Raw genomic sequence first — 23,027 nt, 5'->3', positions numbered from 1 at the left:
TTCACTCCAAAACAATTATTGGCCCAGACAGATTAGCCCAGAGTACATTTTCTAAACTGCCAACCATATGCATGATTATAAGGATGAGTTCAAATGCCTAGAGAGGTCAATACCATCCCGCAGAATTCAGGTGCGCTCAGGATGCAGAATCCGTAGACGTACATCTTCCACTGCATGGACTAGCAGCATACAGAATGCCAGGCGGCATGGCTCCGGGAGCTAAAGGCTGAAGCATCCACAGAACTAGTCTGCTGCTCCAAGCCATCTCAAAAACAGCGCTAACCTCCTTTCAACATCATGAATGTTACCATTTCCTCGCCATTTTCTGCTATTGCTGCTGCAAGGACAGAATTGCAGGAAAGGTTCTTTCATTAGCATATGTTCCATTTATGATTTCACGCAAACTTTAAAGAAAATTACTTGAAACGTTTTATCAGTACAAAATTATTTTTAAAACTTGCCGGAGTTTATTATCTTTTATCATACACGATAAATGACTCAACTTCAGATGTGGTGACTCCCATAGTTCAGGACAGATTTTTTTTTTTTTACCTCTTTCCTTCACAATGCATTGTACAGAACCACCTATTATGCAGATTATACTGGAATACAAAACCACATTTTGTGAAAAGCCATTACACTTAAAGTGGATTTTTACCCCAATTACCCTGAAAAATCGTTTCCAAATACTTCACTTCCTAGGACCATGCTGCACTGTCCCTCAATTTCACCACTGACTTTGAGGCTGAATTGAAAAACTCTCCCTTGTGTTCTTCATAACCTCTCCCCAACATAAAACATTACTGAATAGCACTTCCCTATGCAGAAGAAAACAGTGTGAAGTTGCCACATTGACTGTTTGCTAATATAGTTTCTTCCACCAGCACTTCAAGTCAGTACTACAGAGTGCAACAAAAAGACATAGAACAATACACAATCTTCATGATTAATGAAGCTATAAATAATACACACGTACAGGGGTCCAAGAGCCTGAAGTCTTGTTTTACTTGCTGTGTGTTGCAATGCCTTTGTAACTTACAAAACTTGACAGCGTTCCAGCTATTTCAGAAGCCACGGGGCAGCACATGGCATCTGCACAGACACACATTTGGCCTTGTGTAAAGAAGTGTGTTCCATACAACATTTTTCTCTCCTGCTGATGAAAAGTGCGTAGACACTCACAGAGGCAAAAGCTCTTTGTTTGGCAATGTCAGAATTCCATAGTTGTCTGTACATTTGTTGGCCTGGAACAAGAAACCAAAAATTCAGGACTGATGTTTCAATCCTGCCTTCATTTGTCCACAGCCAATTTATCGTTTGTTTGTTTGTCATCTTTCATTACAGTCAGAATTTATTGCTTTCTGTGCTCAACAGTAGTTAGAAGCAGGATGAGAATTAAGCCAAAATGGAGCTATTTGGGATGTCTCTAGCAGGTCTTGAGTTGTTACCATCTGTCTTTCATAATCCCTTTCTTTCCAGTTTTTCCAGTATAGCCTGGATTCTATGAACTGCCTCCTTCCTAGCCTGTCGAACATTGTCCTGGCCACAGGTCTCTATGGAATCCAGTTCCAACAGTTCCTTGGTCAGCATTTCTTCCAGAAGGCGGTAGTCTTTGTCTGTCTTTTTTCCTACAAATTCATCCACCTCTTGCTCCAACTGCTCAACTTCCTCCATAACTTGCATGACTCTTTGAATTCCTGGCTGCCTTCCCAGGGAGTCTGACGAAGGCTGGTCACTGGGTTTAAAACCTGCCTCCTGGTTCAAAGAAGGTTTCCTAGGTACATTATCATACATTTGGGGCTGCGCGCTATACTGCACTTTGGGATTGAAAGGGATTTGTTTGGTGTTGCATTGAATTGGCTTGTGGTCATTCATAGTCCCAGGTAGCTGGTGATTGGCTTCTGGAAAATAGCGGTGGCGATTTGCTCCTTGGTCTGGTTTATCATAAGAAGTGTCCTAAATCAGAAACAAGCAGAGGGGTTTTTTTTTTAAATCATGTGTTTCCTTCAACACTAGTTTTCTTATCCCACATCCTGCATCAAAGAAGGAATGCAAGCAGATCTTTGAGCAGCAGGGCTGGTCCACCGCCCTGCTCATTTGGAAGGTGTGCGTGCCAGGATGACAGTGCAAAAAGGGTTCAATGGTGGAAGTTACTAAGGATGAGGCCTGAACTTTGAGACAGTCACCCACCATGAAGTCACAATGTACTGTGACTTAATAATGTGAAGGTCGCATCACTTTCTTAAATAAGCTTTGATTATTTAAGAGCAGACTACTTAGAGGAACAACATCTGGGTCTCAAAGCCGTGTCTGCAGAATGACAGTGGGACAGCTTTGAAACAGCCAACAGTGGGGCCAGGATTACGCTTGCTAGAGCTGTGTTTAACAGTGCTGTCTGCTAGCAGGATTCTAGCACAACTCCTCTAGTACGTGTGGATGTATTGGAGGGGATCTTCTTTATCCAAGGTATTGAATCTAAAAGACCAGTATGGGAATTCCTAGTTTTTATTAGTTTGGTTCTTTGTAGTACGAACCCATTACTTAAACATAAGGGAAAAGAGAAAGAAGCACTTCAAGGTGATGAAAATGTGTCTTTCAGGGAAGCAGTGTAGTCTAGTGCTCTGACCACAGCCCTGAGCGGTAGCTCATCTGGCTAGACTCACTCACACTTACAACTATTTAGCACTCTACAGCTTTCTGGAGTTGTAAAAGTGGTATGCAAATACCAAACAATAGTAGATGTCCAAGCAAGAGCTCATCTTCCCTGGGGCAGTGGGAGCTAGAAGCACTGTAAAAGCTTCTTGCTTATCTTCAGGGCAGTGGGTTTTTGGCCCTGATGTGCTGCGACCCAGGTGGCTGAGTTAAAATAGGTGAAGTAAGTGTCAAAGACTCCTGAATGGGTTAAATCCTTACCCTTGTATCATGAGCTGGAGGATGTGGTGAAGGAGCTCCATTGCCCGGCCAGGATGGAGAGGATTCTGAAGGAAATGGACTTCCCTGGGGTGCTGAAGCAGCAGGCCATGCATTACGAGGCTGCATCCCATAGGAAGCCCATGATTCATCCTGGGGTCTTGGCGGTGGCCCCTGATGTGGAATGCCAGGGTTGGTGTCTCCTCCATAAGGATAGGGTGGGACAGGCATACCTGGGGTCTGCAGGAACAAGAGGACAAAGGTAACCTTCACAGTCATGTTCACTCTGCCACCGGAAACACATTTTTGACAACTCCTAATAAATGCTCCTTGTTAAGAGCCACTAAGTCAGACCAACTACCTTGGCTCTGACATGTCAGCCTATTAACTCCAAGTCCTAGGCCCAGGGAGCTGTTACACATAGGAGTGGGCATGGCTGTCTCTTTTGGCCATTTATGTAGCTCAGTTGCAGGCTGAATCAGCACATGTCTGTCAGTCCTAATACTGGGCAGCACTGCAAGAGATGAGACCTGGGCCATAAGATGAGCCTCCAGATAAACAGCTTGTGTGCTGGCACCAGGAGCAGCAGCTAAATAAGGTACTCTAGGGCCCAGACCTGAATGACTGGAAGGCTAGGCTGCTCATAGACAAACATATGCCAGTCTTGGCGTCAGAAGGGCTAGATCCAGAAATGAGCTGGGTGGGGCTCAAGCCAGTTCAGAGCATATTCCCAAAGGAAACATACATGCCTTACTGGTACTCGCTTCCTTACCGGTGGTGGGGAGTACCCTGGGACCTGCCTCCTGAGAGAGGAGCCTTCTGTGGGGCAGTCTGGGGGAGGGTAATTCCAATGCGAGACTGGTGATGGAGGCTGGTACATGCTTGGCGTCTCTGCAGAGTAGGCAGCCCGAGGGAGCCCAGAAGAATAATAAGTGTTTGACTGTGGCAGATTAGCATATTGTGGAGCAGCCCCAGGGGCCGAGGAGTATGGGGCACCATAGGCTCCGTTTGTATAGGGAGACTCCATTTCCTGGAAAACAAGGAGAAAACATAAGAGATGGACACAGACTGAATGTGGACACCACCAAGCTGGGAGGGGCTGCAAGCACATTGGAGGACAGGATGAGAGAGCCAATTTATCAACAACACTTTGAAAACTGGTCTGAAATCAGTTACATAAAACTGAATGGAGGGACACACAGAGGTCTGACTGCGGCTGGGAAGGAAAAAAAATCAAACGTCAGAAATCCAAGATGGCCAATAACCACGTAGGCTACAATTCTGTTGAAAAGGATCTGGGGTTAGTGAGTCACAAATGGAATATAAGTGCAGGTACTGCCGTGAACAAGGCAGGTGCCATTTTGGGATGCATTAACCGGAATCTTGTGTGTAAGACACGGGAAAAAATTGTTCTGCTTTATTCAACACTAGTCAGACCTCAGCCATGAAACGGTGTCCAGTTTGGAGCACTACACTGTAGAAGACGTCAATGAACAGAAGAAGTCCAGACAGATGCAGTAAAAATGATGAAAGATTTAGAAAACCTGATCTCTAAGGGAAAGTTGAAACAAATGGGTGTATTTACTTTTCAGAAGACTGAGGAAGGAAATGAGTCTCCAGATACGTGAAAGTTTGCTACAAACTGTGCAACGTGTAGTTGTTTCCCATTTCCATCAAGGGAAGGACAAGTAAGTTTAATCTGCATCGAGAGGTGTAGGTTGGACATTAGAAAAAAAATGTCTAGCTAAATTCTAGAATAGGTTGCCAAGGGAGGCTGTGGAATCTCCATCATTGTCTAACCTGTCTTTAAACTCCCAAACACCTGTCTAGATATACTCAATCCTGCCCGAGAAAGACAGGGTCAATGGGGATGGACCTGATCATTTCCTGACATCCCTTCCAGTACGACAATTCTGAGATTGTGTGTGTGGCCACAGGCTCTAGGGTCTGGCATAGGAGCAGCCACAGGACTGTGTAAGGAAAGAGGGGAATAGTGTTTAGGCAACTGTAAAACAGGGAATTGAGTCTCAAATCACAAAATTCAGAGGTATGGTTTCCATAGCAGAGGTAGGCACACCAGTATGGAACATGAGTATTAGTGCTGTGGTACCCGCAACTCTGTCCTCCCTTGAGTGACTGAAGTCTTATCATTAGAGTAGAACAGGGGTTTTGCATTTCTAAATGTGTGGGCTCAGGAAAATGAGGATGAAGGTATTCCATCAACAGAGATCCGCTAATAACCTTTGCATGGAATCTTGGCTAGAAATTTAATTGTCTTCCTCCTGGCAGCTCTCATTATCAAGCACTGCAGAGATTCCATCAGAGGCTCTCAAGAACATTTTACAAAAATTAAACCTCTAACACCTCTGTAAAGCAGGCCACCCTTATTTCTCTTTCCAGTACTGCTCATCACACTCTTTCTGGTCCCTGGCCTTGTGCCCAAGTTTCCTGATGTATTGATTAGCTTTCTACAAGAAAGCAAAATTTGCCCAGTACCAGGAGGCCAGAATTCCAGATAAGCATCAAGGACAGGCAGAAAGAGAAGGGCAAGGAGGCTCTACTCTGCCCACAGCTTTCAGGGAGCTGGCAGAACAGACATGTCTCCCAGAATTTTCAATCTATACTACAGGATTCATTTTGGTTGTGATGTTAAATCACACAGTCATGTTCTTGCTTTACAGAGCTCTCATCTTAGGCTGTCATTTCTAGGGAGATCTAATGGTTAGGGCACAGTGTGGATTCTGTTCCCACTTCCACCACTGACTGTGTGTGACTGCAGGCAAGTCATTTCACCGGTCTGTTCCTCTGTTGCCCTATTTTCAAACTAAATTAAAATCTGCTTAGCAGTGGACTGACTATTTTAAGAGTCTAAAGCATTTTGGGATCTTTGACTGAAAGGCACTAGAAGAGTTAATAGAGATTACTGATTTAGTTGGACCACTGATGTAAAAATAATTACACAAATTACTGTGAGTTCATTGGCGCCAAGACACAATGCATTTCACATCAAGCAGCTCGACGTCAGCAATACTGACAGCAAAGGCAAGTAATAGTTTTGCACTAAGTTTCAACAATGAGTTAAGGAGTTTTAGGTGTAGATGCAGAAGTAGTTTGAAATTTCAGATTTCCAGTTTAAACTCAATTTAATATTTTGACACTACTGCCTGGGATTTCCTGAAACTAATGCAGTCAGAAGAAAGAACAAAACAGCCAAGTACTTGGAGATATTGCTTTGGGGATTCTTCGGTCCTTTTTCCCAGGGGAAACCAGTCCTATAGTACTGGGCTACTGTCCTGAACCTCTGCCCAAGAAGACAAAACTTGCCAATTTCAAAAGAAGATAAATTGTTGACCTTGTACTGTACCTGGCTTTGTAACTCAGGTCCAGTAGGGTATGGACTTGGGTAGGGAGCTCGAGGCTGCACTGCAGAGTTCCAGTAGTTGGAACCATATCCAGGATAAGGAGGCTGCTCCTAAGAAGGAAAATACAACCACTTATCTTCTCATAGCAACAGTCACAGTTCTAGGGCACCTGTAAGTCTTCCTCTGAAGTCCAGCAAAGGCAGCTAGTCTTAGACTTTTGGCACCCCAGCCATCACCTGTCTGGCACAGAGGACCACCTCTCTCCATTTTGATGAGGGTGCTTCCAGGCTGCAACGATCCCTGCCCACACTTTGAGGAGCCCAGCAAAGTCAGATTGACTAAGCAGGCCTATAAACAGTGTAATGGCCCAGAGTGAACTCACCACACAGCTCCAAACAAACACATTTCAATCATAAGATAAATTACAGAGAAAAGATCTAACAATAAAAAAAATCTACACTTATGATAATAAGCTTACCAGGAGGTGTCTCCCTAACTCCACCAAGTCTTCTGGCCCATGAACAGTCTTTCCAACCCCTATACAGTTTTTCCTGTGGCCACAAGTTCCTAACAGCTTTCACTCTTAATGAGCGCTTCCGGCACCCAAATCCAAAAGTCTGGGTTTGTCCTCACTACACAGCTGTTAGCAGCAAGGTTGTGTCCACACAGTCTGTTGCTAAAACTCAGCATCTGAGAACACTGCTTGTTGGCACTTTTTCCGACAAAACACTTTCACTCTCAAGCGGGCTTCACTTTGTCAGCTAGAGCGTGCTCTTGTCGACAAAGCCGCAGTCTCACATGCCCTTGCCATGGCAAAACTGTTACTCATTGGAGGGGGAGGGCCAAGCACCTGTGAATGACAAAAGTTTTGTTGGGCAAGTGTAGACAGACCCTCAGTTTTGTGTCCAGTTTGGGCTTCCAAGCTTGTCCTCGTGTAAGAGTAGATCAGACAACAGACTTCTCAGACAGCAGTTTCACAAGACTGGGGAGAAGGTACCTTCCCCTCCTCCCAAGAATTTCCCAGGAAGCCCAATTACTTTGGTTTCTAGCACACTGTTTTCAAAGCTGCATACAATCCCAAAACACTGTATAAACATTTCCAATTTTTACACAAATCAGCTTCTAGATGGTTAGATTTCATCCTGTGAGGTCAGCCCAGGAAATTGCTGTCTGTGTCACAGTAATCAACAGAAGCCTCCCCATTCAGGAAGAAAAGGGGAAAAGTTCTTTCCAGTTTATGGAGAACAGCACTCCAAGCTCATTAAGGATCTGCCACAAATAACCCCAGGAACCCATGCTGCCTGTTGGCTGTCAGTAACACACTCCTGAGCAAGAAAGAGTGTCTTGGAATGTGCTCACTGAGGTCCATGGTAGGTACTGTTGCAAACATCACTCCCTTGCTTTCCTTGCTCTTGTGGAATGCCTTTCACTGTGAGAGCTGGCTACTGGCAGCCAGGATCTGACCATCAGGAACTGATGTGGAAGACTGGCAAGCCTTGCTGTAAGCTGTACATGTACCAAAACAGCCACCACTGCAATCCTCAGCTCCAAGAACCTGGCTGGGCTCAGGTTGGGTGAATTAAACCGTTAATATCTTACTATGACAACAGAGGTGGGAAACAGTTATCTGACACCCATTTCAGCATTACGTTGTACTCCAGAGTTGTCCTCCATCACCTTCCATCAGGGATCTTAAAATCACTTTACTAAACAAATGAGCATCACAGTTCCCCCCGGAAGAAGTTATTCTTGTAATTGCAAAGGATGCAGAGATTGCCAGCCTGCTTTAGCCACCAACTCAACTGCTAAAAGGGCCAAATTAAAAATACAACCAGAATCTGTTACTTCTTTGCCTTGAACTGTATGGAAAAAAATGGATTCTCTGCAGGAGAAGGTTAGCAAAGGGTGGGGAAAAGTGCAGGCTTGGAAAGAGCACACAATTTGCATTCATGTATACCCACTGCCACATAAGGGTGAAAACCAATAGCACTAGATCTAGCCGAATATTATACGATGTCTAATAAAAACATGCAATGAAAATTCATAGCAAGGTATCTTGCAGTTCTGTGAAGGAAGAGCCTGTCTGAACAGTCAGCTGGAGGTGAAATTAACATGCTCTGTAAAGGTCTGAAAGCATAATGAGATGTCACCTGCGTTCAAATGCTCACACGCAATGTGATTACAGAGCCTCTCCAGACTCCTTGCCTCACTGGGCTAGCTGCCAGAATCAGAATTCCTCCATCTCCAGGCTTAGAGGTGGCCCAGAGGCACTTTCCAGTAACTGATAAAAGGATAAAGCTCTAATGCAGCAGTCCCAAGCCTCTTTGAGTTAGTGCAGCAAAGTGACCATGGCAAGGCAGCCAGCAGGGTGAGCTGATGCAAAGCTGACTTCTGAGTACAGAAACACCAAGAGAAACACTTAGTCAATGCAACAGAGTAGGTCCAAAGATTCTGAAACACAGCAGCAATGTAGCTCAACTGGATCTCAGAGCAGCCATCTCTTCCACACCAGTGTTCCCTATAAGCTGAGCACTAAGATGGCCATTCAGGAGCTGCCCAGCTTATTAGCTGAGCACCCATAGCCAGCAGCATGTTTCTGCTGGTGGTGCACATCTATATGTGCCTCATTGCACAGAACAAAATTTATTCTGCACATAGACGGAAACAAGTAAGGGAACACTGATCATGACAGGCAACAACACCTGAGCCAGATGCACCTTGGAATGCCAGCACCTTCCCCAACTCCCATCAGGAATACTCATAAGGGAACCAACCCCCACCCTACCCCACCCCATCCCTGAGGCAGAACCATGCTGCCCAGGGATGCCCCCAGTCTCATGCCCCTTCCAGCAGCTAGGGGTGTCCCAGCCTCTGTGGCAGGACCGTATACCACAGATTTCACTCTATCCCCGACAACACAGTCGAACAACCCACCATAAATCTCAGTCCATCTCCTCCACCGCTGGGCCAGACCTGCCCCCACCCCCCGATCCTGCTCCAACACCCCCACCATACAGGACAGGACACCCCCAGTCACTCTGACGCACTCCTGATCCTGGTCCAGGGCCAGCACGACTAGAACATCCTCCAGCACCCCCACCCCGCAGGGCAGGACCCCCCCCCCCCATCCTACTCCATTCCCACCACCACTGGGGCGGCCCCACCCCTCCAGATCCTACTGCAATACCCTCTCTCTAAGGCAGGACCACCCCGCCGATCCTGCTGCAGCCCCTCTCCCCACCATGGGGCAAGACACGCCCCCCAGACGCTGCTCCCCCGGCCCCAGGCACACCCAGCGCCGGGAGCCCCGTTACCTGTGCGCCGCCCCGGCCGGCCCTGTCCCAGCCGCTCCCCGCTGCGGCGCCGTAGCTGCCCCCAGGCCAGACCGGCCCCTGCCCAGCCCCGCGGTGCTGCGGGCAGGTCCGGGGCTCCATGCCCCAGGACGGCTCCGGCCGAGGCTGCTCAGCCTCCGGCCTGTAGATCGGCCGCCGCAGGGCACACATCTCTAGCGCCGCTGCCGGCGAGCTGGCAGGGTTCCGCGCGTGCGCGGAACCCACCCACCTGCTGTAACCAATCCCCCACAGCGAGACAACCTCCACTCACATCGCTCAGCCAATCGGCCCGCACTTCCCATTCTTAGGCTCCCTTAGCCACAGTCTGAGCCAATCACTGAAATAACACCACCCTGGACGTGCGTTTCAGCCAATCAGCCCCAGCGCCCCCGGTTGAACAAGCAGAACGGAAGGGAGGAGAAAAGGGAAAGTGGCCCTTTCTAATGAACAACGAAAAATTAGCCAATCAGCGTCAGCTTTACTTCCGTCGCCACCCGATCCACCTATCAGCAGAGAGACACAAGATACACAAGACTCGGTTCTTAAAGAGATAAGCACACAGGGCCTCCGCCACCTCCCGTCTTACTATCCCACAACTGCTCTTTGTCAAGCGGCGGGCGCCTCCCACCCCGCCTCCGTACAGCGCGGTGGTTCCGGGGGGGCGGGGACTGCCTGTGCTCCGCCCTCCCCTGGGCGACTGCATCCGGCGGCCGATGGCGGCGCTTCCGGTGCGCGAGGCGGGCGGCGGGAGCGGGGCGGGCGCCGCCGGGCGGGGGCCGCAGGATGAATTACATGCCGGGCACCGCCAGCCTCATCCAGGACATCGACAGTGAGTCCCGCCGCCGCCGCGAGGGCCCGGGCCCCGCTCCTATATCTGGCCCCGGGGCCCACGCGTGGTCCGGGGCCTCGCATTTCCACGCCCCGCACCGGCCCGGGCCCACCCTACAGCGCCCGGAAGGGCACCGGTGGGCTCGGCCGCAGCTCCCGGGCAGGGGGTCTCTATCCCACCCGCGATGTGCAACCCGGGGCTCCCACAGACCGTTTCCCATAACGGGGCTTCTTCCGGGGCGGCTGCGGGTCCGGTCCCCTCGTCTCCCAGCGTGCCCCCGTTGGAGACCTGTTCTCTCCGCAGGGCGAGCCTGCTGGCTTCTCCCTGGCTGCGGGGAGCAGCCTGGCGCGGCGGCCTCCAGACCTTCCAGTGGATTTCCCGTTGCTGGCGGTACTGGAGAGAGCAAGTTTCCGAGTGTGCTCTGCTGCAGGGGAGGTCGGGCAGCCCGTGCCTCTGGTGGCCCCCTCTGGCCAGGGAAGCACTCTGTGTGTGTGTGGTTGGAAGCCCCATTTCTTAGGCTGCTAGCAGAGGCTCCGAGAAGCGCAGTTCAGGAGGTCTGGCCTGTTTACATCTGCAGTTTGAGAGTGTGGGGTCTCCCCTATACAGAGATGACAAAGCTTTTCAAATTTCTTGCATTTGCCCCCGACCTCCGGAAACGTACTGTTCTTGCTGTGCAGTGGTTGTGCTCTTCTGACAAAAGTAAAACATAGATGTTTCGTATGAACCTTTTTCTGTATTTTTCACCCAGCTCTAGTGCTGCTTCCTTCCTTGCAAGGGTCCAGGTTGCAGAGAGTTCTTGAGACTGGGGGAGGCTGATAGCGTCCTTCATGCAGGGCTCCCCTTCCAGTAAGAGTCCTTTGGGCTGTGACAGGGATTCCCTTGCCTGTCTCTCAGAAGATAACTCCAATTTTCCTGTTGATCTCACAATAGTAGCGTTCTCTTATTTAGCCCAAGTTTTGTGTCAGTTTAGGTCAGTGGTTCTCAAACATTTTGGCCCACCCCACTGCGGAGAGGTGAGGGGGCAAATCCTGAGTCCAAAGCCCACCTGCAAGATGGTTGAGGATGACTAGTGGTTTACAGACCACATTTTGGGGACCAGGGGTTTAGGTTAATACTTATGTTGTAGCTAGTTAGGGAGGCTGACTTCCCCTTCCCTTTATTGTTACATTCCATCTCATCTTTGGCTACATTTTAGTAGCACTGTGGACAGTTTGTGAAGTCTTCAGCACCCACAGAGTGCTAGGTGCTTCTTAAATGTAAATTTTCAATTATTTCTTGGTACTGGTGTTTCTGAATCTCTAGTGTTGTAACTTTGCATATAGTCTCAATATCTCAGTTTTGAATCAGGGTTGCACTTGTAAACAAATGGACTAATTTTTCAGCGGTGTCACCTGCAAGCACCTGCCTTTGATTTCAGTGGCAGATATAAATGCTCAGCATCTGTGAAAATCAGGCTATAAAGACTACTGTAAAGTTTTCAAAACAGGGCCCTTGTTCTCTGTCTCCACAGCACCAACACAGTGGGGCTCAGGTCCATAACAGGCTTCTAGGCACTACTGCAATAGAATTACTGTTGTTTAACTCTGATAAAGCATTTTTGTTCAGCATGTTAGTTGCTGTCTTTTGAATTGTGTCTTTGTATTTGCTTGATATTTTCTATAACCACTAATGTGGATTTAACGTCTCTTTCAGAAAAACACTTGGTCCTCCTTCGAGATGGTAGAACACTGATAGGATATTTACGAAGCATCGATCAGTTTGGTATGTGATCTTATGGCAGTCTCCTTAGTTTAAGCCCTCTCTGGTTCATGCATAGAGCCTGCATATCCGCAGGTATCTACTTTACATCCACGAGAATCCTCTGATATCTGCCTCATTTTTGTGGGTGCAGGTTCAGATACAAACTTTGTCTCTAGAAACCTGCAAATTGGTGGGTGTCTGTGGATATCTGCATCCACAGAGGTGGCTACCCATAGATCATTTTTGCATATGCAGATGTGGATACCATAAATCCACTGTTTAAAATTCTTCAGTAGCCAGCGCTGAAAGCTAGTATGCCATGTGTGATGCATATGCCCCACAAGCCTTTGACCTGTGACAAACAGAAATGTTCGTGCTAAAGCTACGGTTGCCTAAGCCAGTCCATGAGGTGAGGAATGCTTATTGTTAGTAATCAGCATTGGTTTCCATGGTGCTGCTTCTTGGGAAAGTTTGCTGAAAGATTTTAAAGTGGTTGCTATTTTAAGTGGTGTACAGAGAAAAGGCAGGATGCTTCACTGTGTGTTTGACTTTTCATGCTGACTGTGTGTTTGCCAGCTCTGTTTTGGTATGTCGCCACCTCTTTTCTATTGCAAAGACATGCATCATTCATCAGAACTTGATAGCTCTGAGAATGTTTCTAGCTTCAAAGTTGTAAGTTAAAATGTTTGATCATTTAAAGACTTTAACTCGCCACTAGGTGGAGCTAGACACTTCCCAAACCAGGGGTCTGCAACCTGTGGCTCTTTAAGGACTTTTTGTGGTCTCCAACACTTGTAATTGGAAAGTAAACAAACAAACAAACAAAAAGTGCTCCTGATTATTTTTGATATTTCGGTGAACATCTAAAAGCCCAACAATGAACAACTCCTATCTAAATAGCAAATGATATGAGATCTCGAAACATTGGATAACTCCTCCTTTAATATGTGCAGAGCATTGTGGGATATGTGTGTGCCTTAAAAGAGGGGTTACAAGAAGTAGGGTTTGATATTATTTATTAAGGACTGTCTTGTATTCACATGCATTATGACTCTTGAATTGAGATTTTTACTGATTCTGGAGGGGGAGAAAAAAAGCTGTTCTTACTCTTTTGGTTGCTGACCCCGTCCCAAAAAGCTCTTTCAATGCAGAGCAGCCAAATGGCCCATAAATATTTCTGATTCTGGTGAAAACTGCCTATTCAGTGATACTATTGGCAGGGAATACCTTGGCTGTGGCGCTCGGTGCCAATTTTGGGGGCAGGAAAGAGGGCTTGTAATGATAGTAAGGTGTTGGAAAGTAATCCGGGACTTCGAGCACTGTGTAAATGTGTAGAAGATACAGTTCTGGATCTGGGCTGCATGTCCAATTGATGTCAGAAATTTAGCTGTGTCGCAGCCTCTTTGGATATGTCTGCAGTGAAATATATGAGCAGGGTTACTGGGACACAAGCCATCTGCCCTGCTTTAGGAAACCCTGGGTTTGCATTTACATTGTGCATTCTGGGGAAGACTTTTTTTTCTAATCCTTCCTCAGACCTGGGGCTCAGGTATCCACATGTAAACCCTAATCAAAATGACCATGTCCCAGAGGCCATAATGCTCCCGGGCTGCGCTAGCCTTAGGATTGTGTGCACTGTAGGAAAAGTTTACTGCCCACTCTGTGCAGTGCCAGGAAGCAGCTCACTTTGCAAAAGGCTTGATGGGCATGGCATGCTTTTCATTGGTGTCTGACAGCGCATGGGCAGATCTGTGATCAGAAGAGAGAACAGGTTAACGCTGCTGTCATGTGCAAAACAAGGGACCTTCCTTTGGGGCAGAGGACTAAGTAAGGTGTCCTGTGGAATTGTGGGATACTTCCAGCTGATTCTTGAGACCTGAGTTGAGCAGGTTGCATCTGTGCTTCAAAGCAAAAGACCACAGACTCAAATGCGTTAAGTAAGGTAACTACTGGAAAGTTGAAGTACCACAGGGAGAAGAGGAGTATGGCGGGTTTTCTGCCATGTCAACTATGTCTAGACAGAGCTGCGTGACCTGGCTGTGTAATCCCATGTAGGCTGGAAAACACGGGTTGTAGTCCTGTCTGAAGTCCAATACACTCCAAGGCTAAGAGATAGTTCCCTACTACTAGAACAGCCTCTTCGGTCATGTGTGCACACATGAGGTTTCTTCTGCAGTGTGGGCAGAGCTTTTAGAAAGTTTAGGATGAGTTTAGAGCAGACTGCATCTTGCTGTGGGTGACGGGAGGTGATGCTGGAAGAGGGTGGGAGTTCGCACCTTGCTGAGATGACATCTTACACCATATACATCCCTGCTTTGTCAGGGGTCTGAGGCAAGGTCTTGTCACCTTTAGAAGCCTTGAATGAGCTATCCTAGACACTGCTCCTCTTCCTGTGTCCGGCCCTGGCAGAGATAATTGACAGGCATGCTGCAGGTGTCCTAGCATGAACTCTTTAGGGTGTGGGGCAGGGCAATCTCTGGAAGGAGCCAGTGGAGATCAAGACGAGTCGGTCTCACTCCTGTGCAAGTGCAGTGCAAGACCCCCCTCTGCAGGTCTGGCCAGCAGTGGCAAAGCCCTGTGCAGACACTACAGCGCTGGGAAGGTTAGCTGGTAAGGGTCTCTAGCCCACTTCGCTGAGAGACCCAATGGATGGAACTCACCCACAAGCTGTGCCAGAGCCCGAACCTCTTGGCTCCCACCCCTGCAACTCTCTCCAAACTACTGTAGATGGCACCTTGAAGGCAACTGGCCAAGCTGACCCCAGTTGTGTGTTTGGCTGGTACGAAGGAGCGATGGGGAGTTTTAAACTTTGTCCAGAATTCAGGGCCTGATTTGGTTACATGTGCCGGGTCTGATGACCCAGATGGTGCACGGTCACCTAAATGATGTTTAAATATAGTGTTGGCTGTTGATTATACTTAGCACTCCGTAGGTTTTTAGGGTGGTCAGAGCTAGGGATTAGGAATACCTAGACAGAGAGGGTGCTGGAATGACATTACATTTTACCATAAAGAGCAACCAGGAGATCCTTTTGCTAAAAGCTGTCTGAGTCAAAGCAGCAAAACGGAAAATCTCCACTTTGATGAAAGACCTAAGGACTCTAAATGTACACAGCACGTTTGGATCTGATGAGTTGCCTGTTTCATCTGTTTCCTGTGTGATCTTGTGAAGTGCAACAGATGCATACTCGAGAATAATAGTGCTGATTTCTTGTCATGTGCTTGTCATAAACAGTACTGCACGTTTCCTTGACTCCAAACAGTCAGGCTTAAAAATATTGATGGGTGGAGAGCCATGTGCCTTGAAGTCTGAATTTAATCCTTGTTTGTGTTATAAAGTGTGTGTGCTCCTTATATTTGAATGTTGGCATTACAAACATTCTTATCTGCATAATCTCTCCCCTTCAATTTATGAACAGTGGTGCCTGGTTTGCTTCAAGATAAGCTAATTTAAGATTTACCTTCCCAGATAGCATTTTTTTAATACGGAGTATATTTTAAATTATGGTTGGTAATTAAAAAAGGAACCTTTAATAAACTATTTATTGTTAACTGGACAGAACATTTCAAGGTGTTCTTACCTTCTCTGCTTTGCTAATGCCCCTTTTAAAAGCTGGTTAATATTTCTTTACCTTTTTTGTGCCTACTTTTCATTGGCAGGTGCTGATCTCTTTTCACTTTCTGTGGTTATTTTAATAAGTTGAGGCCAAATGCAATTTAAGTAGATACTTAAGATGAAACATCTTGGTCTTTGCCTCAGAATCAACAACTAAGTCAGTAGAGCTCCAGGGTCCATGTGACACTTTGCTGCTGCACATGGAGTACGGTGTCATTAACGTTAGTGATCTGTAGAGATAAAAATACTTATCAGCTTTTTTCCCTTTTGGATTCTGACCAACTTCAGTCACATTTGACCCTGGAAATGTGGGATGTTTGATATTGCAGGAAAAGTAAGATTAGCTGCAAACCCTCCAACCAGAGCACATGTAATAGCTCCCGGAAGTGGGGTGAGTGAATAGTTTCCCTCTTGCCCAGTGCCTTGACAGTGCTGTACTGATTATGGGGCAGTGCTATCAGGTAGGACTTTAATAACAAGCTGTAGTGCTTCTTGCACATGTAGAGCTTGAGCTCAGAATCCTGGCAACCTGCTTCAGTTCTGTTGCACTGGGTCTGGTGCATAGCACGATGGACTGGATGGTCAGGTGACCTGTGTTCTGTTCCTGACTCTGACGTGGACACTTCCCTTCCCTGTGTCTCTTTCTCTTCCCAACCCTTGTCCTGTTTGTTGAAGTCTCATGCACACATGAAAGTTAATTACAATTAAGGCAGGGTGGGAATTTAAAGCCGATTTAACTCTTCCTAATTAACTCTGTGTGCACACGGTTCTTGGGGAGGACGAATGCCTGATTCAGAATTAGCTTACACCAAAGTGGCGTGAGCCAATTCTGAGAGTGCGCACTCAAAAAGAACTCTCTTGCGGGTCAGACTTAGTCTGTAAGGGTATGTTCTAACTATGCATAAGACTGACCCACGCAGGGTTGATTGTCCAGAGTTTAATCTCACTCTCCTAAGGGGGTCATGCAAAATAGAACGATCTGGGGTCAGCAGTCGACCCCTGTGCTCCTTAGACTCACGAGAAGTAAGGGAGGTCAATGGGAAAGTTTCTCCCATCTATCTCCCTCTGTGAGGATGGCCAGGTAAGTTGATTGCAGATAACTGGATTCTCGCTAAGCAATTGCCAGAGCTAGAATTGCGTATCTACAAAAGACTTTAATGCTTAGTGTAGACCTGGTCTAAGCCTCCCATTCTGTCTGAACAGCCCCATGCCCAGCGGCGCTGCAGTCTCAAGTGCTATGCAGTACTGCAAATAATAAAGGGATGCAGCATTATGCTGCTGGGGAAGAACAGATTTAGGCACACTGAATGGGCAGCTGATGCTCACTTGCCCTTTGCTGAAGTGCTGAGTCCCCAAATGCTGCTGAAGCACGAGCATAAAGGTGGCTTTGCAATGCCTTGAGTGGGGGCCGGGACCCAGTGGCCTCCTTCAGACAGTCACCAAGGAATCTGTTTTCTCCTTCCCTTGAAAACTGCAGCAAACCTGGTGTTACACCAGACGGTGGAGCGCATCCATGTGGGCAAAAAATACGGTGACATCCCTCGAGGCATCTTTGTGGTGAGAGGCGAGAACGTCGTCCTGCTGGGGGAGATAGTAAGTAAGCACCTTGTCTGTTGCTGGGAGGCGGGGACAGGGGCGTGCAGTCTGTTACACCCAGCACGGTTGCCAAGAAACCCAACCCGGGAGCTGTCAGTGTGCGGATCCCCTTTGTCAGTGGGGATATGGTGAAATGGTTACAGAGTGCCAGAGGAGCAAGCAGAGCGGGAATACGTAACCACTTACCCTGGCTCATGGCACGTGCTGTTCCACAGGCAAAAGGGCTGACCCTGCAAGCGTGGGGTCCTGGAAGTTTTAATGTCCTGTCTGTGCTGTGCAGGTGGTGGGGAGCTGTGAAGATGCTGGTGTAGGTCAGCTCGCCAGAACAAGGTGAAAAAGTGGGCACTGCACATGCTTTGAGACCTTTTCCACCAGCTCTAAGGATAAACTGAACCTGTAGCACAGGGCCTGTTTGGGTCACTGAGTGCCCACAGAGGAATCTGCAGCCATCCCAGCCTGAGTGCAGTATTCCAGGCATGGCACAGCCCAGGCTAGACAGAGGAGCTGTTGCTTTTCCCACCCTGAACTTGGGTTTTTGCAGGTCAGGTTTCTTGTTGCAGTTTCCCACACACCTCTTTCCTGTTGTTTGCCGCACCCTGGAGTTCTGTGTTGCCTGGGATTTCAGGCTGGAGGCTTCAAGGAAACATAAGGCCTGAGGGTCCACTGGAATTTGTACGTACTCCACATGCTGTGGGAGACTGGGCACTTAGGAATCTGCATCCAGCGCTGGGAGAAAACATAGAGATGCTGCCCATCTGCCCTCAGTGTGGGGAAAGGTGGGTGTGTCCTGGGAGACAGAGCTCGCCATGGCTCAGCTTCTCTTCTGGACCAGACCAACAAGCCTATATCTGGGCACTGCTTGGGCTGTCCCAGTCAGGACTATCCAGCTGGTCCTCAGATCTGACGACCGAGCCCCCTTCAGTCTGTAGCGTGTGCCTAGGCATCTCTGAAGTGCTACGGTGCTTAGATCTCTGTTGGTATCCTTATGACTGCAGCTGCAAACATGTCTTCCCTTTGAGCTCTCTGCTGTGGGTCTACCTTGACCATTCAGGGCACCGACATGATACAGCTGATCCCTGCCAGCTGGTGGCAGCTTTGAACAGGGTTGCACCAACACACTGCTGTATACAAAGGTGGAACCCAGGTTGTTGGGTTCCCCCTTCGCAAGGAGATGATGCCAGCTGTAGCCCTTTTCTCTCACGGAGAAATGTCTTGGGCCCAGTACTAGGCATGCAGTGGGTCTTGCATAAGATGGCTCACACTGGGGAGGGGAGTGGGTGCGTATTGGGACACACAGCAAGCCCAGTGGAAGCAGATCCTGAGAGCAGACAGTCCTTGTTTTGTTAGGAGAGCGGAATGTAATGGATCAGTTGCAAAGCTTCTGAGCAGCATTTAAAACGAAACCTCAAGGGGTACCACAGTGGGTGCACTGGTTGACACTCTCCAGCAGCAGCGTTTGTACTGAGGGAAAGCAGAACGCTCCTGCTCCTCATAAGCTGAGACCCTCAGCCCCTTTCACACCACATCTCCTCTCCGACCCAACCAGGGAGCTGAGGCAGTGGGACCCTGGGGTGCTGGGTGCACGGAAGAGCTGGAGTGGCTCTTAGGCTAACGCTGATGTGGGTAAGAGGATGCAAGTGCTGGCGTGGACCAGGTTGTGCTACAGGGTTAACCCTTCATGCATAAGGTGATGGGGCACAAGTCCAGCTTGACCTCCCACAGCCAGAGAGGACCTGTGAGAACTGAATTGCTTTCCACTGCATTGATTGGTGTTCACAGGTGTGTGCTCACAGAGATTCACAGGAGCTCTTTGGACAGCAAGTTTACTGTCAGATTTCCACTGGGCCCTTAGTCCTCTAGGGCAGTGCTGGAAATCTCCTGTCCCGTACGGCTCAGCGAAGGAACTACCTGGGGTACATGGATTCTCAACCAGGGCTGCTACCATGTTGCTTGTGGGCCAGAAAGTACTGCATTACGCGTTTTCTGTAACATCTGTGCTCAGGGCAAGCAGAGCCTCTGATCTCACTGCTGGCTCCCTCCAGCAACCCTAAATTGTGTTTCTTTTTGCAGGACCTGGAGAAGGAGAGCGACACTCCTTTGCAGCAGGTGTCCATTGAGGAGATCCTAGAGGAGCAGCGTGTAGAGCAGCAAGCCAAGCAGGAGTCGGAGAAGCTGAAAGTGCAGGCCCTTAAGGAGCGAGGCCTCTCTGTCCCACGGGCAGACACTCTGGATGAGTATTAGCTGTTCTGCCTGTTGAACAATTTGCTTGGTCTGAACAAGCTGAGCTCTGTGTGTTGAGCCCCCACTTGGCCAGGGGGTGCCTAGGTCTGATTGGAAAGGATGGCTTTATTTAATTTTGGGCTTCTGTTTTCCCATGGCACAGATACGCTATTAAAAATCATGTCGTCGTTTTCACCAAATCCGTGGTTATGAAGAATGAAGGTGCCTGAATAGCCTGCAATGGTGCAGCTAAGAGAGAGATCTCCAGGGTTTTCTTTTTTTGTTTTCTCATGTGACTTTGGGCGAAATTGCGCTTCAACATGTAAATAAAACCTGGATCTTGACAATGTGATCAACAGTCACCTGTGCTGGAATCTGCTTTGTTCTCTGGGCTGTATCTATGTGGAACAAACAATGTCGTGTGGATCACAAGCAGGATTTTAACGCTCCAACAGCTCCCTTGGAACCTGAGGTTTTCTCATAGCAGGAAGGCTGAGGAGCCAGTGGAAGAGGGAGCCTGTTTCCTTCTGGTGTAGTTGAGGGGATAGAACTGGGGCACCTGCTGGGTCTGAGCAGAAAGCTGGAGCCTGTCGCTGTCTGTATTTCTAGCAGGAGGAGCAGGAGTCTGCTTGCCTTGCAGAAAGGTGAATGGCTGGTGGCAGCATAAATATATCTGATCCTATCGTATTAATGGCCAAGAGACTGGAGTGGGAGTGGCAGTCATGCTACCCCTTCTCACTGACACTGCCCTTGCAAGCAAGAATGACCCCTTCTTTAAATTGGGCTCTAACAGGGGAAGACACAGAATCTGCTCATTCTCCATTGGCTCCATCTACCCTGGTCTCTGCAAGGTGTTCTTGGCTTCTCTCCTCTTAGCAAACCTCTTCGAGTTTCTTGTTACCCGTGATACACACACACGCTGTTCATGTGCTGAACTGCCTGGCTGTGCCAAGAGCAGGCTGTCAAATTGGCTTGGAATGGCAGAGAGGACACCTGGCTGGATGCCAAATTGGCTGGGGTGCTCTTACCTTGCTCAGCCCATCAGTGATGTTACAAGCTCTCTGCTGCCCTGCAGTGAATGGTAACCGACAGCAAGGGTAGGGGTTTGCTGTGGGCAGCTTGCGAAGCTATTTGCTATAAACTCCACAAAGGAGAAACCAGCTTCTTTTGTAGGAAAATGAGCCGTTCTTGCCTGCCACTGGAGCTGCTTCTCAGAGGCTGGTATGCCCCTCTTCTAGAGGGTCCGTACCACATCTGACTCCATGTTTGTGGCCTGTGAGCTCTCGCAGAGAGTGAGAAGTGCCGGGATGTGAAGTGGGGACTGTAACTCCAGCACCACCACAGATGGTTTTGGTTGAAGCTGGAGGCTTCCTGGGATAGGGCTTCATGCTGTCAGGTTAAAATCAGTCTGGCTTCAACAGTTAACCTGATTGCCATTTTTGTATTGCTTTCTTGGCACTTCTGCTAAACAAATCCCTCTGCATCCGGTGTCCAACCAGGTTACCTTATAACACCTGAACAGCTTTCTGGGCCTACTGTGAAAATGCTCGAGGAAGAATAACAGGTAACGGAGAAGTTGGTCAAGTTAAAGGTGTACATTACTTAAGCAAACACCATGTCTCTTAAAAAAATATATTCTTTAATTCCCTTTTAGAGCCTGGGTAGCACTGAGGCCGTCCTGTGCACTCTACATATAGGCTACGTCTACATTAGAAAGTTTTGTCAACAAAACTCACAGGGCATCTACATAAATGCATTTTTGTCAACAGAAACTGTAGACAAAAGTGTGTACATGCTCTGGGGGCCCTTTGTTGACAGTGGATCAAAAGATCGATCCACTGTTATATGTAGATGTGATCTGCCAATAGTTTTGTCGAAATATGTGTTCCGACAATAATGTATGTAGACGGGTGCTTCTAGTGTAGATGTAGCCATATTGAACAGGGACTGCCTCAGTTATAAACCCTGCTTAATCAGTGGGGAAACAGTTCTTCCAGCTTTGAAGACTTTCTGTGAATTCTGCACCCTCATCAGCTGGCAGGCTGCGAAGTTCCTGTAACTGGAAATGATTCTACAAATAGGAAGTAGCCTTTTTTTTTCCTCCTGTAGAGCCTAATGATTGCTTCCAGGGGGAATAGTACAACTCCTGGTTTGCAGCATGCTAGGGGTAGATTTTTCCTACTGGTTTGTAGATGCCCAATTGTTCTGTGAAACTACAGCCCATTGTGCTCTGAGGAGGAAGAAAAATTAGGAAAGGAAGGGTCAAATTCTGACCTTTGATACATTTCTGTACTTATGTTAGTAATCACACCTACATGGTAAACGGTGAGAATTCAGAAAATCTCAGTTTTTATAGCTGCTGGCTGTTTTATTGCAATTCTGCCATCTTGGCCAAAGAGAAATCCATTAAGTAGGTTTTATTTGTATGTTCCACAGTTTAGCTGTGCTTAGGTCTCAAACCCTTCAGGGAAATGTTTTCAAATAAATAGCTGTTTTGTTTGGACTGTGATGTGGAAACATTTCTTTGGATTTCATTGAATCAAAACACTGAATTCTAGAGCTGGAAGGATCCTCCAGAGGTCATCAAGTCCCATCCCCTGAACTCATGGCAAGTCCCACTATGATTCTAGCTATGCATCTTCTACTTGGGTTATAGTGGTATCATATCTTATTTGCGGTTCTTATTCTGGTAGAAGAGTGTTGTTTTTCCTGTATAGATTAAATGTCTTTACAAGCTAAAGTGAAAAGCGGCCCTCATTTCAAAATGAGGAGTGTCAAGACTGGTACACCTCTAATAGTTGAGAATTAGATCCACACCTGATGTTATAACCAAACCACTTTTCCAGATGGACAAGGGTTTAGATTATATCCAATTTCTTTTAAGTTGCAAGTGTCCTTTCCAGTTCCATGGGAACAGATGAACAATGTTAAGTTTGGCCCTCATTAAACTCACTTTACATACGGTTATGGTCAATATCACTGGTAAGGAGGCTCAAGTACTCAGGTGCACTTGAGTAATAAAAGAAATACAGCTCCATAACTGGTTGGCTAGTACCATCTTTCAGAGGCTCATAGAGTTGCTATTACAGTTTGGCCAGGAGGCTAGCATTTAACAGCTCGAGTCCTGTGAAAAATGGCAGGAGCTCTTCAGTGGGGAGGTTTTGAAATGAGCTATTTTGAGAATACCAAATCCGTTTCTGCATTGTGTGCCCGTGCTAAATGATGTGTGAGATTCTCCAGGTCAGAGGCAAGGAGGAGTGGAGAAGACCTAGCAAACTGTTGCAGTTCCAGGCTCCTCTGCCAATGCAGCTTTAGCTTGTACACTGGCCTCTTTTTTTTTTTCATGCCACTCTGTATTTCACCTGTACTGTTGGTTCCTATTTAGCATCAATTCCCTTCCTCTTTTCAGCTTTCGTGCTGTCC

General features: G+C 47.6%; 2 protein-coding genes across 3 annotated transcripts; one reads left to right on the top strand and one right to left on the bottom strand.

Annotated features, from left to right (window-relative positions):
- BAG4 (BAG cochaperone 4) lies at positions 1-9,800 on the bottom strand. Its single transcript, XM_074981739.1, has 5 exons — positions 9,587-9,800; positions 6,275-6,382; positions 3,683-3,940; positions 2,914-3,150; positions 1-1,956 (listed from the first exon to the last, which is right to left on the bottom strand). The coding sequence occupies exons 1-5, from the start codon at positions 9,773-9,775 to the stop codon at positions 1,459-1,461; spliced, it is 1,290 nt and encodes a 429-aa protein (XP_074837840.1). The 5' UTR covers positions 9,776-9,800; the 3' UTR covers positions 1-1,458.
- A 392-nt stretch (positions 9,801-10,192) lies between these two features.
- On the top strand, positions 10,193-19,956 carry LSM1 (LSM1 homolog, mRNA degradation associated). Of its 2 annotated transcripts, XM_074982066.1 has the most exons (5): positions 10,193-10,433; positions 10,737-10,823; positions 12,126-12,194; positions 17,266-17,381; positions 19,455-19,956. In XM_074982066.1, exons 1-5 carry the CDS (start codon positions 10,388-10,390, stop codon positions 19,623-19,625), a joined length of 489 nt encoding a protein of 162 aa, XP_074838167.1. In that variant the 5' UTR covers positions 10,193-10,387; the 3' UTR covers positions 19,626-19,956. The 2 variants fall into 2 exon arrangements, with proteins under 2 accessions (XP_074838167.1, XP_074838168.1); XM_074982067.1 differs by lacking the exon at positions 10,737-10,823 and having other exon boundaries at positions 10,214-10,433.
- The last annotated feature ends 3,071 nt before the right edge of the window (positions 19,957-23,027 follow it).

Source organism: Carettochelys insculpta, chromosome 31, assembly GCF_033958435.1.
Source record: "Carettochelys insculpta isolate YL-2023 chromosome 31, ASM3395843v1, whole genome shotgun sequence".
Lineage (NCBI taxonomy): Eukaryota > Metazoa > Chordata > Testudines > Carettochelyidae > Carettochelys > Carettochelys insculpta.
This window is presented reverse-complemented; position numbering and strand designations above follow the sequence as displayed.

Bases quoted from the DNA above. Each gene is read 5' to 3' on its own strand.
- BAG4 (XM_074981739.1), bottom strand. From the start codon at position 9,775: ATGTGTGCCCTGCGGCGGCCGATCTACAGGCCGGAGGCTGAGCAGCCT. The intron at 6,383-9,586 runs GTAACGGGGCTC...TTTCCTTCTTAG, and splicing joins CCGGCCGGGGCGGCGCACAG to GAGCAGCCTCCTTATCCTGG. The intron at 1,957-2,913 runs GTAAGGATTTAA...TTTCTGATTTAG, and splicing joins CTCCAGCTCATGATACAAGG to GACACTTCTTATGATAAACC.
- LSM1 (XM_074982066.1), top strand. From the start codon at position 10,388: ATGAATTACATGCCGGGCACCGCCAGCCTCATCCAGGACATCGACA. The intron at 10,434-10,736 runs GTGAGTCCCGCC...TTCTCTCCGCAG, and splicing joins CCTCATCCAGGACATCGACA to GGCGAGCCTGCTGGCTTCTC. The intron at 10,824-12,125 runs GTACTGGAGAGA...CGTCTCTTTCAG, and splicing joins TGGATTTCCCGTTGCTGGCG to AAAAACACTTGGTCCTCCTT.